The sequence below is a fragment of the Apteryx rowi genome, unplaced genomic scaffold, assembly GCF_003343035.1.
Source record: "Apteryx rowi isolate R43461 unplaced genomic scaffold, aptRow1 scaffold_2, whole genome shotgun sequence".
NCBI lineage: Eukaryota > Metazoa > Chordata > Aves > Apterygiformes > Apterygidae > Apteryx > Apteryx rowi.
This window is the reverse complement of record NW_020448307.1, coordinates 406,061-423,179: the sequence shown is the minus strand read 5'-3', so window position 1 is coordinate 423,179 and position 17,119 is coordinate 406,061. Positions and strand designations below refer to the sequence as shown.

Sequence of the window (17,119 nt, the reverse complement as noted above, 5' to 3'; positions counted from 1 at the left end):
CTCAGCCATAGGACATAGTGGTTTGGATGCATAGGGGATATGCAGGTACAGGGCTCCTTCCTTTGACTTTGCTCATGATCCAGGCTGTATTTTGCACACTGACAATGGGCTAATGCAGGAAGAGGGGGTGGGGAAAAGAGAGGGGGCTTCTGTCCTTTACATACTGTGTACACACTTATCTTTGAAGAGATGCAGGCAGGAACATGGACATGATAATCATTTTGGGGAAAATCAGAAGCTCTATTTTTGTTCCCTGGATTTGCCTAGCATAGATATTTTCAGCAGGCAAACTTAAATCACTCTTCTCACACCATAAATACTTGGGCAGGATTTTAGAGTTCTGCTTAAATCTTTCATAGCATCCAAACAAGACAACAGGAGTTCATTAACAAAGCATCCTCTCTTAGCCATATATAAAGGTGATCTTAGTCTGCTTTAATCATGAAATACAGCAGCAGTGAATTTCTAGCTGTTGAAGCTAATGACTCAGGGAAGCATTCTCATAGTATCTCCTTTGGTAGAGACCAGTTTGATTTGATCTCTGCAGTTAGAGGAAATGATAGCAATTCAGCTGCCCTCTGTTATTGCAGAGGAGGGTGATGAGTCTGCAGAACACAACATACCAAACATCTGATGGTTTTGATAAGTCCAACGCTGTCAAGGATGAGTGAATTCAGTGCCTTAAGAGAAAGTGCATGAGCTCAGGGAGAAACAATGACTTGCTAGCATTTAATCAGAAAAATAAGGCTGAACTAATCCAAAAGGTTCAAAAAGAGAAAATCACTTCAGTGAAGTCAGCTTTGTGTTGATTACCTGTACATGATTGGTCAGCTCACTGATTTGAGTGAATAAGCAGAAATAAATTAAGCACTTGTGGGAGGAAAAAAAAAAAAGAGGGAGAAAGAGACAAAGACAGGAGATAGGACAAGAGCTGGGTGGAAGCATTTGCTTTCTCATCCCTGAAAAGTCACATCCACTCCTTTTACTTCCTTCCCAGTTTGCAGGCAGCAGTTGTTCATGCTGTAGCAGTGAGAGCAGAAACCATCCTTACCCCACAAGAGCATTTTCATGTTTGAATTTCTTGTGCTACTCTTTTGCTTGCTACTAAGCAAAGATTTTGTTCCATTCTAAAGACATCCTCTGAGGAGAAAATGGAGAGAAGTGTTTAGCGCATGAGATTACCAAATGGCAAGCAGGTAGAAAGCCAGTGCTAAGCATACTTGGTAAGACTGAAAAATCCTCTTGAAAACAAACACCATTGGAATAAGTTCACTTGTGACTGGAGCCACCATTAGACAGGTGRAAAATGGCATCACTGCAACAGCAGCCTTGCATTAAGTATTCTCTTGCAGGATGCCTTATTTGACTTTTCAAGAGGGTGATGCTAGGTCAGCTAGGTCCTGCAGAATAGGTGATGTTCAGCTAGTATCTTTATAATTCATCTTTAGAAAAGCTAAAGTCTTCCAAAGCTGTGCTTTAGAAAGGCGCTAGTAAATCCACAGTAAAACATGCTTCCGATTGGAAATGTGAGGAACAGGCTACCATGTTCTGCAGTAGCTTCAGATTTAGAGCAGCCTTGAAGAAGAAAACACAGAATATATTGTAGCAGTCTTATGTGATAGTGCTGCTACTAATGTGATCCATTTCACATTTGCAGTTCCTCCCATTTCTGAGCAACAAGTTTGAGCACCTGCTGTTCACCAAGTTTCCAGGGTCTCAGAATCGTTACCGAGCCATTTCTAACATGCAGATTCTCTCCTTGTATGAACAGTAGTCTCTTGTGTGGGATGTTCTCAAGAAGGTCTCTGATTCAGTCTAGTGGGATGACTGGGCTTTTTAAACAACATAAKCTGATTCTTAAAGGCTCTTTTTCTAAGGCGATGTCTATGTTATAGACAGTTACTAAAACATCAACATTAGTGAATTTACATTGACAAACTATAATTAAATGAGAACACTCATTTTCCTATAGTTCTGTAATATTTCCTTCTGCTTCTTTTCTCCAGCCACTGTTTCTCTTCTGGAGTTACATCCAGACTGCATATCTCTACCCCTTTATGCCAGTCATCCTCTTATGTGTACAGCAGATTAACACCTGGTTAAAAGTTCTCTTTACCAACAGRTGGGTACTGTGTACTTTTGTGCAGTACACAGCATAGAAATGCTATCAGCCAGAAACCCAAAGTTTCTGTTTCTCACCTCGGCATTTCCACATTATGCTGTAATCCCCTTTCCCAACAAAGGAGTAAATAGATGATGTTTAAGATATTTTTTCATAGTTAGCATTGTTAGCTACTGTGCTAGTACTTCCATGTCCTTTCACAGACCAAAGTAGTATTATGCTAAGTGTTGTGCAAAACCATAATCTAAGTTTGTCTGAAAGAAGCCTTATTTTCCRGACTGCCGCAATCAGCTATTTCTATTAGTCAGTCATCAAAAGTCAGAAGCGTGAGTCTTACTTTTATGAGCAGAAAAGGATTTTGATTCTTAAACTCCGAACTGATCACTGAAAGGAGGTTATGAATGTGCTATATACTGTCTATAAAACTGCCCTTCCCCTTCTCATCTTCAAACCACTTACAATGCTAAAACAAGTTATGGTCTGAGCTTAGGAAGGTCTCTCAGCAGCACTGAAATGAAACTCAAGATAGAAATAAATGAGGCTGGTTGGGAATTCCCCATCAGAATGGCTTTCATCAAAAATAGACCATTTCGTGGTATATCCTTTTAGACYGACATCAAAAGTATTGAATTCATGAGAGCGTAAGAGACCAAGATATTAAGWAGACTAAGAGTTCAAATACTTATTGCTTAAAAATATTAGGGAATATTTTTAAATATTAAATATAGTGGATTTTTTTTCAAAGGAAAAAAAATTCAGTTATCTTCCTCTCCCCCCATTCAAAATTTGGAAACAGTCAGAGTGATGTTCATTAAGTACTACTTGGAGAAGATACATCTGTAAGCAGCCTACAAGGTAAACTATTACCCATCAGTTCTCCCAGAAATTTTTTTCCTGGAAAATCTTTCCATAGAATATTTTAAGTTTCTGATTCAAGGCTATTTCTAGTATGAAATTAAAGCAAATTCAGTTACTCATTAACCTCTCTCTTTCAGGACACGTGCACATCACTGATTTCAATATTGCCACAATGCTGACTAAAGAAATACAAGTCACCACAATTGCTGGCACAAAGCCATATATGGGTAAGAACTGATAAAGATTACAGATATTTGAATTGCTGTTTTATGGGCTTGATTTGAGGGCTGTGCAGGGATAGAGAGAGTAACAGAGATAGAGATTTGATGAGAGTTTGAGCTCTCTTGTTCCTGCATGTAACAAAATGCATACATTTGTTTAAAATGAGAAAGGGAAGGGAAGCGAGGGAAAGGAAGATTCTGGAGAGGAATCCCCCTCTAGTAATACTCTAATGCAGTTGAAAAATTTGTGTCCATGTACTGATTTCACACAGTAGAACAAAGGAAGCCTACTTCAAACACTTTTAGTGACATTATGCCATACTGTACAGCTTGCTTTGGATTATAAAATAAGATAGTTACACCCTTCAGATCTCAGAGCATTTCACGAGCAGCAGTAAAGCCATGTAACAGTGATGTAAGCAGTGCTCTTACTACCTTATGTTGAGAAGGAATCAGAGCACAGATGCTTGTATTTGGTCCTCTACTAAACTAGCACAAGTCTTAGTGTTGCATCACTAGCTCAGAGTTTGTATTTTTATATAAACTGGCTGCTTTAAAAACTAGTATTACTCTATTTAGGCCAAGTGAGTGGACTTAAAACTTGGTATTTTCATGAGCTGCAGAAACCACTTAGCATGGTAGAGAAGAGCTCAGATTCTGATGTCATGCTAACACAGTCAAGAACAGCTCTGCCAGCCAGTGTCACATTGATACACAAGATCCACATAAGCAAGAGCCACCTTAGACTTTAGCTCTGATCTCTAGCACTGAGTACAACATCCTGTCTTCCAAATAGCAGGACAAGAAGAGCAAGGGCAGCTGTGGGGCTGCAGAATGCAATGATGTTGAGTGCACGTTTCCAATACAAAGGGTACACAGTTGGTGCAGAAGTTACCACCACAACTGGAAGATAAATTCTGAGCCTATTTTTCAGTCTTTTTGAAATTCCCTCTTATTGTATCTATGTTGTTGATATTAATAGATTTGGCTATTTCTACCAACAAGTGAAAACAAGCCATATGTAGCCCTAGAAACTCAGATGCACAGAAGAAAAAAGCGCACACAGGCTCTGGAGTGCTGGGCACAATCACTTCCCCAGTACTCAACACATTTGCACAGTGACCTTCTGCACTGCTGTGCATGGAGCACAATGTTCTTTCTATGAAAATGTGGTACAAGCTTCCAGGTTTCTACTGTGCTAAGTAGCAGGGCTGGTTGCTATGGTTACATACTGTCCCTTTCCCCTTCTTTGATTCACAAGAAATGCAGTTGTTAGGAAGTCTTTTTTTTCCTTCCAGGCAATGTCATGGGGCAGGTCCCAGGCAGCAAAACATGCCAGGCAACAGTAGGAGTGCACATGGGTTATGTTCTCCTAGGGCAAAGTGACTCAGGAGTAGGTGGATCAGCCCTACTGCAGCCTTGAGTCAGGTGGAAGCACAGAGTTTTCAAGTATGATGGACCAAGTTTGCTGTCCTGATTCCCTAGAGGAGTGTAGAAGGGATTTGTAATGATAACTCTACTTGGTACTCTACAGAGGAAGCATAGGCTGAAATCTATTTATTCAATTGAGTCAGATTCAATTTTTCAAGCCCCTGGAGGTTAGGAGAAGTTTTCTGTCGTGCTGTTACTAAGCTGTCTCTATACCACAGTAGAGTTTCTTGCTTGTTCTTAAGGCGACTTTCTAGAGTGAGATTTTTATTGCAATACCCCATGTCATACCAGCAAAATACAGAAATCTTTAGTGCCCTCTCTGCAAAAAGTGTGTTCCCAATTTTTATTAATGAGACTGCTTTTGTTACTCCCAAGTGTTCTGTACCCTGTACACACAAGCAAGTCAGCATACACACGAGGAAGGAAGACACACAGGGCTTGCTCCCCATGAAGACATTGTTTCCCTACTACTCAAAATTTTTAGCTTTTTATTTCCCCCCCCCCTTTAGAAGAACAGTGCAGAAAATTTACTTATGCCCATTTACTGGCTAGGTCAATGAAGTAGTCAGGCAGGTAGAGACCTGCCTGATACCTATCTTTCAAGCACAGTCAATAAACATACATCAGAATAACATTAACATACCTGGAAGAAATCCAGCCTGGAACATGCAGGAAATGRATCAGAAAGAAACATCTTGAGCTAATACTAAAAGAACCATTATGCAAACACTACACAGAGAGTCTTTGTATTAGATAAGCCATAAATTTGACTTTCTTAAATGAAGCAAAAACACTCAATAGCATTTCTGTACAGCTAACACAAAACAACCCACCCTACTTTCATAAGACCTTAAAAAAAAAAAATCTCCACACAGCTGTAGCTTATCCCAATCCTCTTGCAAATAACCCTTCTCCTATTAGGAGTCTCCTTTTTATCAGAATAACAAAATTGACCTTTCACCTTTGCATCACCTGGCACAATCCTTTTAAAAAGGAAAATACACACAAAACAAAAGCATTGCTTCCTGTTTTGTGAGTTTTTTTAGAACAATTCTTGCTTTCCATATCACAAAATAATCCTACAGTAATTTTCTTCTTTAATCTCAAAGGAGAAATTTATTGGCGAAGAAGGAGAAAGAGCATTTCAGTCTATGCCTCTACCCACTTCCTGCTAGTCTGGTAATTTCCTCCTTAAAAAGCTGTGATTTTCAGGCTTGGTTCAGTTAAAACTTGCTTTTTCTTGCCAAGGGTGTAGTTGGCACTATGTCCATGTTTACACTGCATATTAATGTTTCTAAAGAGCTGCTTTCATTCATTGTGTGAGGCTGTACTTAGTTTCTGCCAGATTGAAAGACTTTAAATATGAGCAAAGAGATATGAGTGGGAAGGGAACAGCTTTCAAAGAAGAAAATCTATTGAGCTCTAGTTGAAGAGTAGAGAAGCTTTCTGAGGGAAATGAGAAGATATTCAGGCCAAGTTTAGGTCTAGATTTAGTGAATTAGGGTGTTATTCTGAAGCACATTTACTATGARATAACAGGCAAGTCCTGTGTCAGCAAAAGGTAGTATTCTTTTCTTGCTTGGGGGGAGAGAAATATTGAGAAGAAATACATGTTAGGAATTGTGAGGCTCTCAGATAACCCAGGAATGGGAGTACAGCAATGTAGAAATAATTCTGCACCAGAACAGATGGAGTTCTTAGTTCTTTATACAACACAAAAATTAATGGGGTCCAGTGAACCTCTTAGTGGTTATATAGTTATTATATAAACCATTTTGTAATCCAAATGAATTGGATTGTATTGATAGGACATTCAGCATTTAAGTTACAATGGTGATAGCACACCTGTTACTCAAGGCCATCCCATCATTTACACACATTAAGTCTTGCAACAGTCCATTAGGGTTAGAAATTATTGTCAGTCCCATTTCAGAGGTGCGGAAAGCAAAGTGCAGAGGAGCTGAAATGCTTGTTTGGATTTTAACACAATAGAAGATGCTTCATACCATAGTAATTGTATGTTTAGTTAGTCAGCAGGGTCAGATATCAAAGTGTGGTTGTTTCCAGTGCAGGCAAATATCTGGGTTAAACTGGCATGCTGTGAACTGTGTCAGATGCTGGCTCCACACCGGAATATAGCATTTAGCAGGACGTGACATCAACAGGTGTTCCTATTTAGCTGCAGGGAGTAGCAATAATACATTGCACAGCATTTGTTCTGTTGTGGCATCAGGGTGTTTTATATGCATTAACATTTAGCCTTCCACTGCCACTCTGAGGTACCTCAGTATTGAATTATTCTGCATTACAAGATTGAGACAACAGTTAAAGAACTTGACAAAGATCAAAAAATGAATTGTTGCAAGGAAACCCATGAGTTCCAATTCTTGTCCGCCTCAGTGGTATTTTGGTATAAGACCAATCTACCAACCATATACCATTGTTTTGAGGAAGAAAAAGAAATGATCAATTTGTGTCTTTGGCAGAATGATTAKGGATGCTTTCTGCATCACTGGAGCAAACATTCTGTGTTGCTGATTTCCTCTTGAGATTGCAGTAAGGCAAACTACTTTTTTTTCTGTATTTCACAGCACCTGAAATGTTTAACTCCACAAAACCTATTGGCTATTCCTTTGCTGTTGACTGGTGGTCATTAGGAATCACTGCCTACGAGCTGCTTAGAACCCGGGTATGTACCATGCAGCAGTTGTCATTGCCTATCTGTCTGTCTGTCTGTCTCTCTCTCTTTAAACACTGTACTGGAAAGATTAACACCTTACAACAGGGATGAAAGGCCTGAGCCAAATTCAAGGCTTTAAGGTTTATTACAACATAGGCAGTAGAAACCAAATCTTCATCAGAGTCCTTATGGATCACATCTAAGAGCTCCAAAAGAAACCACTGCAATATAGAGCAACTCATCAGGACAATTCCTCACTGTGTCCAAGGGCCTGTCAGTTGACATAAGCTGGGCAATGGAAACTGAGCCATCTACTTAATGAATGAGAATTCATGGAGTCTGGACTGTAATGTAATTTACTCTGAGCTCCCATCCTGCAAGAAAAAAGAGAACTTGCAAATAAAATCATATTACCATTGCAGTAAGATCGAGCAGGTTGAGCAAAAGTAAACCACAACGTGTGAATTATTAATACAGCACAATTCATGTCCTGTCATGTTGATGTTCTGCTTCTAACTCAGTTAAAGTTGGGGGCCTTGTGGATTGGTGATTAGATGTTTTGGAAGTGTTTCGTAAAAGACATAGATAAAATTATTTAAATTATATTCTTCTAAGCAAAAGAGTGTTTTAACACCTTGTGAGGCTAGAAAACCTCCTCTTTCAGTAAGAGTGTGCAAAACATATTTGTAAGGAACTCTATAATCAGTCCTTGCAGAATGCCTAAAAAAATCATTTTGATAAATATATTTTAAGGAACAGTGAACAGTATCTCAAATTGTGAGTGATCAAGTTCAGACAAGTTAAGAGGGCATGGCTGTCTTAAGTGTTGGGTGACTGAAGCCATGTGTCCATCATAAAAATATTAATATAATATTTGAATATTCTGTTCTGAAAGTTCAATGAATTGCAGGACTGTTCATCGCATTGACTTTTGACTTGATGGTGTTATTTTCAAATGTGAGGGTAGAATGCTGTTATATATTCAAGCATCATGGCACAGCCATGATAAGATGGTAGCATTAGTGGTGGTCACCTTATGGGGGAAGTGAAAGGAAACCTTGAGTTCCATCTAGTGTCTGTACATATTAAACACAATGCATCTGACTTCATATCACAGTTTGTAACTATTATTTTGTAAAAGTATAAAACCCCATAAATACTGTAAAAATCTGGGAATCAAAAATCTTTCAAAATGGAAACACTATCCATTGCAAATTCTCTTAAGTAAAGCTGTGATATTGCTCTATTTAGAAGTTAAAAGCAGAGGTGACTGTTTACCTACATAGTAACAAATTGGTGTACTTTCCTTGTCTAGGCACATAATTTTAGATTTATTACCCTAAATAAACCTGAACTTATGCCAGGGATGGCCTGACTCCATTTCACCTGGAATATGTAACCAGATAGTCTTCAGACACAGTTCAGATTTGTTTGCCATGAAACTRGATCTCTGGACAGAAATGAAGGGTCACTCTGCAGCTCAATGTTATACTTGGGAATTCTGTTCATTCACCTTTCTTGGGGCATTATTTTTCATATGATTTGATTTTTTTATTTTTTTTTCCCTGTAGTGGTCACCTTTCCAAAGGAAAGAAGGGAGAAATCCTGCTCCTTTCTACTTGTGACATCTCCAACATGAATAAAGAACTGAAAACATCCACACTTTTTACAGGGAATATTGGGAATGTTCTGACCACAACACTATATATAAAATCCTTTTTGATATCCCTTTAAGATACAAATATTGGCTAGGCCAAGAAAACACATGCTGCTTAATAACTCTAACCTTTGTTTTTGCCTCCTATATATCATGCTGTTTAAATGTCTGGTTATTTCTGTTGTTCTTGCTGACGTTATTATATTCTTTTGTAGTATTCTGTTTATTTCAACTGATTTAAGATCCCACAGTGACAGACTTTCAATGGTTYGATCTAGAACAGCAGTGGGAGGTTTGAGGAATGTACAAAGAGACTTTGTTTGGAGATGTCTTGCCTAAAAAGATTTCCTAAGGTGTTTAAAAAAAAAAAACAAACAGATATTAAAATGCTTTCCATGTTGTATTTTTCACAGAGGCCATACCATATTCGCTCCAACACTTCGACAAATGAAATTGCTCATGTGTTCAGGACAGCTACAGTAATGTACCCTGCTGCTTGGTCCAAAGAAATGGTGTCACTGATCAAAAAGGTGAGGGCAGCTGTGGAACTGGATAGCTTAGGAAAAGGGATATATTATATCTGGGAGCCTGCTGAAACCAGTTGAGTCTTTCCATTGTGCTTTATGACCTTTGTAGTAAGTTATGGGAATTCATTGCAAATTGTGTCCAGATCTAGTGTTAGCAACCTTCAGATGCTAGATAAATATCTAGCTTTTTATGTTATACCTGGACTAATATAATCAACTAATGGTACTGCTTCTTGGACTAATAGTGGTGAAGTTTGCATTGTCAAACAAGGTTGCTGCTAATGCATCTCTGCTAAGGGTATATGCAGTGTTTGTTTCCAGAGCTTCTCCTGTAACTTTGTCTCTCTGAAATGATACAGCTTGGAACTGAATATTGATATATATCTAAATGAATCTGGGGGAAAAAAATACATAAAAATTTTGATTTGAGAGAAGAAAAACTGTTCTTCCCCCTAATTAAATGTTTTGCAAAAAAATGCTGATACTATTGAAATTCTTTGTTGCCAAGAATATTTTGCACCACTGTAATTAGTTTTTTAAAAAAACTGTTGTTGTCAAAATTGCTTCAAAATCATTATTGGAATCATTTTGATACTAAAACCATGTTCATAGTGAAGTCATATCTTCAATAAAAAAACTATTGCTTGACAATGTCAAACACTGTATACACCCAATGGCAACAAAGTTGGAATATTGTCCCCTGCTTAACAGCACCTGATTTTGCAAATTTTGGAAATTATTTAAATAGTTTTCAAATTTTCAAAGAAATATAAGTAAAAAATAGTGCTTAATATTTCTTTCATATGTTTTTGTTCTGAGTAGTACATATAATTATTTCTATCCATACTAATAAAATACTCTCAAATTTTCTAATGAAAATGTCACATCAATTCTTTGCTGAAACAGAAACACAGTGTATTTTCCAAGCAGAAAATTGAAGACTATCCCTATTTACTTAAAATTAAATGGAGCTGGAATTTCATTAAGCCTAACAGTAATATAGGGATTTTTACCACAGATGCTGTCTCTGTTGTTGTTTATTTTTTTGTTTGTTGAAAGCTTTTTCCTGAACCACAACATGCTGCAAGCCATACAGGCTGCCTTGTGAATTAATAATGCAGTGTCACAATTATTTAAATTTCCAAGTGCCCCTTTTCATCTGGTTTAACAGCCATATGTATTATATATGAGGCAAACTGGGGTTTTGTCCTGGCTCAAATACATCCTGTGAATTTTCCTATTTATTAAGGTTTAAAGCAAATGATGATTCATAGCAGACCCACATCACTCATGTTAGGACTTAAAACACAGAGATCARTCAGGAGAAAAAACAAATTGAGTGATGTTATCATTCAGTCACTCCATCTCAAGCACCCTGATGGYGCAGTTTTTGCTTCTTAGTATGTACTGCTGCTGTTCACATCCYAGCTACAAGCACTAAAACTAAACAGGGTTGAAGTGGTCACCTTATTGACTGTATTCAGGAAGGTGGGGATTGTCTGTTTCTCCTGCTAGAATTTTGGAGAGCATACTCTTAGGAGTTTATGCAGTGTTGAATCCTAGAACTTTAGCAACAAAACTCAGTCATTTCCTTCCACATGAGCTATTCCTGCAGCATTAATAAAAAATGCTGAAAATAAGCAGTATGATTTTCATTATTTCACACTGGAGTTATGGATATGAATATTCCATTACTGGAGTTAGAAAACCAGGATGGTTTACTGATACACATTAAATTGGGAATTCAAAGGCAAGAGTTTAATTCCTCATTCTCTAACAAATGCCTTTTCTAACCTTGGGCAAATTGTTTAATATCACTGTGCCTCATCTTCTGTTCCTAAAATGGGAATAAAAGCTATTCATAAAAATAAGAATAAATAGATGTAAAGATTGTGAGTCACTTATGTACCCTGGTGAAGGGAATCTTAGCTAGAGCAATAGAAGAGACATAGCCTTTCAAAATGCCCTGTATTAACGTAGGATTGTTAAGTATGCTTTATTTCCTGGAGCTGTGTTCTGTGGAGCTTCCACCATTGTTTTTGGTAGACAAGTAGCATTTGAATAGCTTTCAGAATAATTAGAGTGGCTTTTTTTTGTTGTTCATGGCATTTATTGTTTACCAGCTTTTAACAGCCTGTTTCCCTCTCAGAGGTAACTTACATTTCACCACAGATAAAAAGTCATTTAGTTGCTGGTGCTAATCTCTTGGTTGTACTGGAGACAGGATAAGTACAATACTTTAAAAAAAGAAGAGCCAAGCACATATATATCCCTTGGTAATACAACGGTACGGAGGGTAAAATTGCTCCAGATATCAAAGACAATAAATCTATTCCTGCTAGGATGTTATTTAAACTGGGTAAGTGAGAAAGTACACAGGACAAATTAAACAGACTCTGCAAAGTCCCCTTGGAAAAAGAAAAGGACTTGTTAAAACGGAGCACTTGGATGATTGCTCACACTCTGGGCTGGCTGATGTCATCCTTCTTAGCACTGTGCTTACCTTACTAATAAGAAAGAACTCGCTGGATTGTTGTCTTCTCTGGTTGTGGCCAAGTAAGCATCCCAGTGGAAGAAGCCGTTAGCTGCGAGAGTACCTTGGCTCTTACACTGCAGTGTGTGTGCCAAACACTGGACTCTGTGATAAGCAGGATGAAACTGCGCTGAGGTCTCTGCTCTGAGCTTTGGGCCAGCGCCAGCTAAACTGCTCCGGCTCTGACAGCAGAAGAGAATTCCAAAGGCAAGTGCACTGAACAAATAAGGCCACTTTCCTGAATGCAACCTGGTGGGACAGAGTTGGGTATTTCTCCCAGTTAAGGAGAACTTTTCCCTTTGCTACAGGCCAGTGCTCTCTTGGGTCTGTAGCGATATTGCTTCAACTCTCTGAACTGTCAGGGAGGGTAAGGGTAGGACTGCCTGTCCAGGCACATGAACCAGTGAAGAGCACCCAGGGTGGAAACTGGACTGAAAGATAATGAAGGAAGATTGAGAAGAGTTAGGGCAGCAACGTAAGGAAGCGCTAGAGCATTTCATCTTTGGCAAAAAGGTGCAACACAGACTTTGCACCGAACCAAGAAGCACTGTGATCAGAGAGGTGTTTCTGAGATGTCTCCCCTTTCCCTTCCTGCTCTGAAAACAARGAGTTGTTTGCCACCAGCCTACGCTAGAGACAAATGGCAATGGTCCCCACCAACTGCTGATAGGTTAGAGCAGGAAAAGTCATGGCCCTGTTTCTTCCTCCGTTTACTCTTCTCACATGTGTGGTGCRTAGCCAAACTTAGTCTAGCCCAAATTCTAGAAACTGAAAACTACACAGGCCTCAGACTTACCCCCAATAATAAATGATACACAAAGCTGTCCTTGAGAACTTTCTCCCTTGCCTTTGTAACTACATAATATTACCATAGTATTTAAAGCATTCCCTGGGTACCTGCTGAATAAGGACAGTAGGAAACAGTATCTAGCTATCAAAGGCAAAATTGGTGCATTTTACAAAGCAACTGCTGACAGATATATATTCAAAAATCTGATTGTTATTTCTATGTCCTAGCTTTTATCTGGTGGAACTTTACAGCTGACATGTCTGTATGTACCTAATCTCATTTTATCTTTCGGGTCTCATTTCCTAACCTCTTTCATTTAACTCTCATTGCAGTTGCTTGAGCCAAATCCTGAGAAGCGTTTTTCTCAGCTGAAAGATATCCAGGACTTTCCATATCTGTCGGATGTAAACTGGAATGCTGTTCTTCAGAAAAGTATAATGCCAGAATTCATTCCCACAGTAAGGCAATTTTATTTTAAAAAAGTTTTAGTGGGTCATAGTGTCTCTGTTTACATAGTGCAGCCTTCCCTTGTGCCTTGCACCAAATCAGAATGGGAACACATTTTTTGCAAAAGCATCAGATGAAATAAGTTGCAGGAGAAAGAGAAGCAAGGGCAAAATTTTCAACTTCCTCTGTGCTGTAATAAAGACTAATAAGGGGTGACCACAAAGTATGGCTGCCCCAAACTTGATGTACTCTGTAATATTCTCAGAACTTCTCGATACAGAATTGATCTTACATGCTCTTGACCATCCTGCCATGATAAATGAAATATGTGATCACAGTGCTTGTGAGCCATCCTGCACTGAACCACCTTTCTGACCAGCCATGTTTAGGACTAGGTCTCCAAATGAAAAAAAAAGAACAATGAACAGACATAGGCTCATTAGCAGCCTGGAGGTCACCACCCATTCTGTGATAACTGTTTATCCCTGGCGTGACTCTCCCTAACAAGCCCATGCATAGACACAATGCAGAAAGTCATAGGGAAAGAACAAACACAGTAAATCAGTGTATCTGATCCTTTTTTAATTGGAGTAAACCAGCACAGAAGTAACATAACCCTTTTGGAAAAAAATCCAAGGACCGTCCTGTGCAGCCTTACTCTAATTGCTTTTCACTTACAGCCAAACAAAAGGTGGGCTAAACTATGAACATTTGTTGATTGTATGTATTTTCCTCTCTGTTGGTTTTCTCTGTGGTCAGTGTACATGTGTATTGCTTTAAAACAGTTTTGCAGGTTACTGTACTACCTCCTAACATTTTGCAGCCCACTGGAAGCCCACAGCCCACCAGTCAAGAAACGTTGTTCTAGCTTTCACTTTGAAGCAGCCAGTGGGTTGAGTATAAGCAATAACCCCCCAAAGAGCAGGTAATTTTTAAAATGATGCAAACACACCTTGACAGTGTCCTCCTGGCTGGGGGAACTGATAAAAGTGATAAAATATGTAAGCAACAGGTGTTCTGGCTATGTGTGTGGTTGTAATTAGCTTATATTTTTTACAAAATTCAGTTCTCAGACACTGTCCAATTTGTGAGAGCCTCTTCAAGACAGGGATTGATCAGTTAAGACAACCTTTCTCTTTCCTCTAGAAAGGCAGACTGAACTGTGACCCAACCTTTGAACTTGAAGAAATGATCCTAGAATCCAAACCTCTTCATAAGAAAAAAAAGCGCCTGGCTAAAAGGGAGAAAGATACCAGCAAAAGCAGTTCCTCACAGGTGACAGAATTTCTTTATTAAAGTTATTTAAAGGTCAGCTGCATTTCTGAACATCTTAAATATTTTATCACAACCTCAGTAATAGCTCTTTCAAATACAAAATTGAATCTTTATTTGTTACCACTGGACACAAACACCCATAAAAGCAACATGTCCTTTGCTGCTGCAGGTGGCAGCTGACCAGAATGTTGTCAGAGGCCTGAGTTCCATCTCTGTGCAGTGGACAGACCTCAAAGAGTGGGTTTGGTTTTATGAAGCCAATATGACTTGTGAATAATTATTCAAAAAAGAAAAGAGAAGATGGGTTGGAAATGTCTTTATTTTCAAAGGAGGCTTGTTGGTCAAATCACCTCACATCAAAGATTGATTGGCCTCTCAGGGTTTGACCCTGGATGGTGGTTTGGCCCTTGTATTCATCCACTCCATACCCTAGCACAAGCACACCATCTTCTCTCTTGGCACCAGAGCCTTCCTGTCTTCTCCCATGTCTTTTGCCTTTCCTCACGCAATGGAAAAACCTCTTTCTTTGCTTCAGCCCTGCTCCCTTTCACCTCCTTCTCCTCCAGAGTACATATCCCTAAACTTAACTTTAAGTGCTAAAAGGCCAGTTTTGTAGCCCAGTAGAAGTTAGGGGAATGCAGAATCTGTGTAAATATTTTCTCAGTTCTCATTCCTGTCAGATGGGAAGATTCCCTGAGGTTTGTAAAGCATGTCTTGTCTGCCAGTTCTCACAAACTCAGAAGCAGCCTTGAATCACAGTTGGTGATTGACTCCCATACATCAGCACAAAGAAAAACTTGCCTGGTTTTCCTGCTGTATTTTTGCATGCAGGACAGACAGTAAGATTTTTTTCAACATTCTTTCTAACCAGTAACAGAATATATCAAGGTGCAACATCTCAAGTGTACTATTTACTGCCACAGGTGTGTTTGAAAATAGTGGCTCAAAGGAGATGAGCTGTGTAAGACAGCAACAAATGATAGGAGTCCCTAGATGGAATTAAATGTGACGGGGGACTGTAACTCCTTAGGCGGCGGTCTACAAGGCTGGCATCTGCGAGGGTGTGAGCTGTGAGTCACGGTCGGTGAAGTGTGTGCGGTGGCAGGTGAACCGTGCAGGACCCATGCGTCTTTGAGGTCGCCCTTTAGCGTAGGCTCAAATGAAGGTTTCAGAGGTGGCATGTGTTGCTGGGCCCAAGCGTTGGGTGTACTCACAGTGGCTCGTGGTGCTGCAGAGTGTTAGCTCTCAGGCAAAGAAGCCCAGTGCCAGCATGATCGCAACCATTCTTTCCACCAGGAGTTAGGCCTCATAATTGTTTTATTTGCCCCGGGCTGTTTTTCCCCACTGTCTGCACACAGTGTGCCCGTGGCTGCTGATGGGCCGTGCCTGAGGCGAACGCACATGACGCTGATCCTGGCCTCCTGCTTGCTTCCCCCTGGCCTCAGAGCTCCTTGAGCTCAGGAAATGAGACAGGCTCTTCCCAGGGCTCTGCGACCTGACAGCTAATAATAGTCGTGTCCACAGTACTGCATCCTAAACTCCCAAAGCACCATTCAGCACTAACAGAGACTCCCTTTGTTTTCCCCATTGGACAAGGAGGAAGCCCAAGCTGGGGCTAGAACATTTTTGCAGGCATGCAGAGATGTAGCTAAGAAACTTCATGAGTCTCTTTCCGAAGCTCCCATTTCCTCCCCTGCTGTCTGTAGTTTTCAGTTGTTGCGCAGTGTCATATTCTGTGCTGTAAGCGCCATGGGGAAGAGAGTGTCCATTGGTATGTTCTGCAGGGCGCATAGCACGCGATGGTTGAACAGTAACAACCGGAGCCCCTATCTATCTCCTACTTCCCAGTCCTGTGTTACGCAAAATTCTCTTTTGTCTCTTTATCCAATACAGACAAAAAGAGGATGCAAAAACACACGAGCTTTGTGTGCATTTCCAGATTGCTCCTACTTTTCCTGAAAAGTACCTGTAAATAAATTCTTTCTCTGAGAGAAAGATGTAAGACTGAACACTCAGTTGCAGTTTGGGGGACTATGGAGAAATCTAATAACCTTGGGGAAATTCAGCTGATTATTTAGCACTTTGCCAACTTAAATTTCTCCCATAATGTAGACTATAGGAATTCRTGTTCTCCAGATTCTGCCTAAACTGCCGTGGGCGTTTCTGCTTGTTGTGATTGATCATGTGGTTGTTTCCCTTCCAATGGTAACAGGATGGAGAAATTGCGATGTTGAGACAAGATCCCCCTGTACATGCTGTGAGTCTGTTTGGGAGTACAGCTCACTGCACAGTTAACAGAGCAACCTGTGCTCGAATTGTTTCTTTCATATTGGCTTTCTACAAGCGAGAGCATGAAATAACTCTTGAGCTGCTGCTGCTGTGGCCTCCATCAGTTTGCACTGTATTGTCTTGTACACTGTGCAAAGACATCTAGGGGTACATCCTGAGGCCTGGAAGGCTTCACTGTGGTGAACTGTTTTATGCATTTGCAGAGTTCTTAGGGTTTCTGCAATAGCAAAATTCCTGTAGGAACAAGACATATAATTTGGAGCAGGTATACATCCCAGTTTTAAATGAG

The 17,119-nt window shown here is 39.7% G+C and overlaps 1 protein-coding gene across 1 annotated transcript in view; it reads left to right on the top strand.

The window, feature by feature from the left end:
• Positions 1 to 17,119, top strand: part of STK32A (serine/threonine kinase 32A) — a 51,777-nt gene that overhangs the window by 33,396 nt on the left and 1,262 nt on the right. Inside the window, exons 6-10 of the mRNA XM_026063283.1 lie at positions 3,118 to 3,207; positions 7,224 to 7,321; positions 9,383 to 9,499; positions 13,152 to 13,277; positions 14,413 to 14,541. Coding sequence (XP_025919068.1) covers positions 3,118 to 3,207; positions 7,224 to 7,321; positions 9,383 to 9,499; positions 13,152 to 13,277; positions 14,413 to 14,541 — 560 coding nt within the window. The remainder of the gene's footprint in view (positions 1 to 3,117; positions 3,208 to 7,223; positions 7,322 to 9,382; positions 9,500 to 13,151; positions 13,278 to 14,412; positions 14,542 to 17,119) is intronic.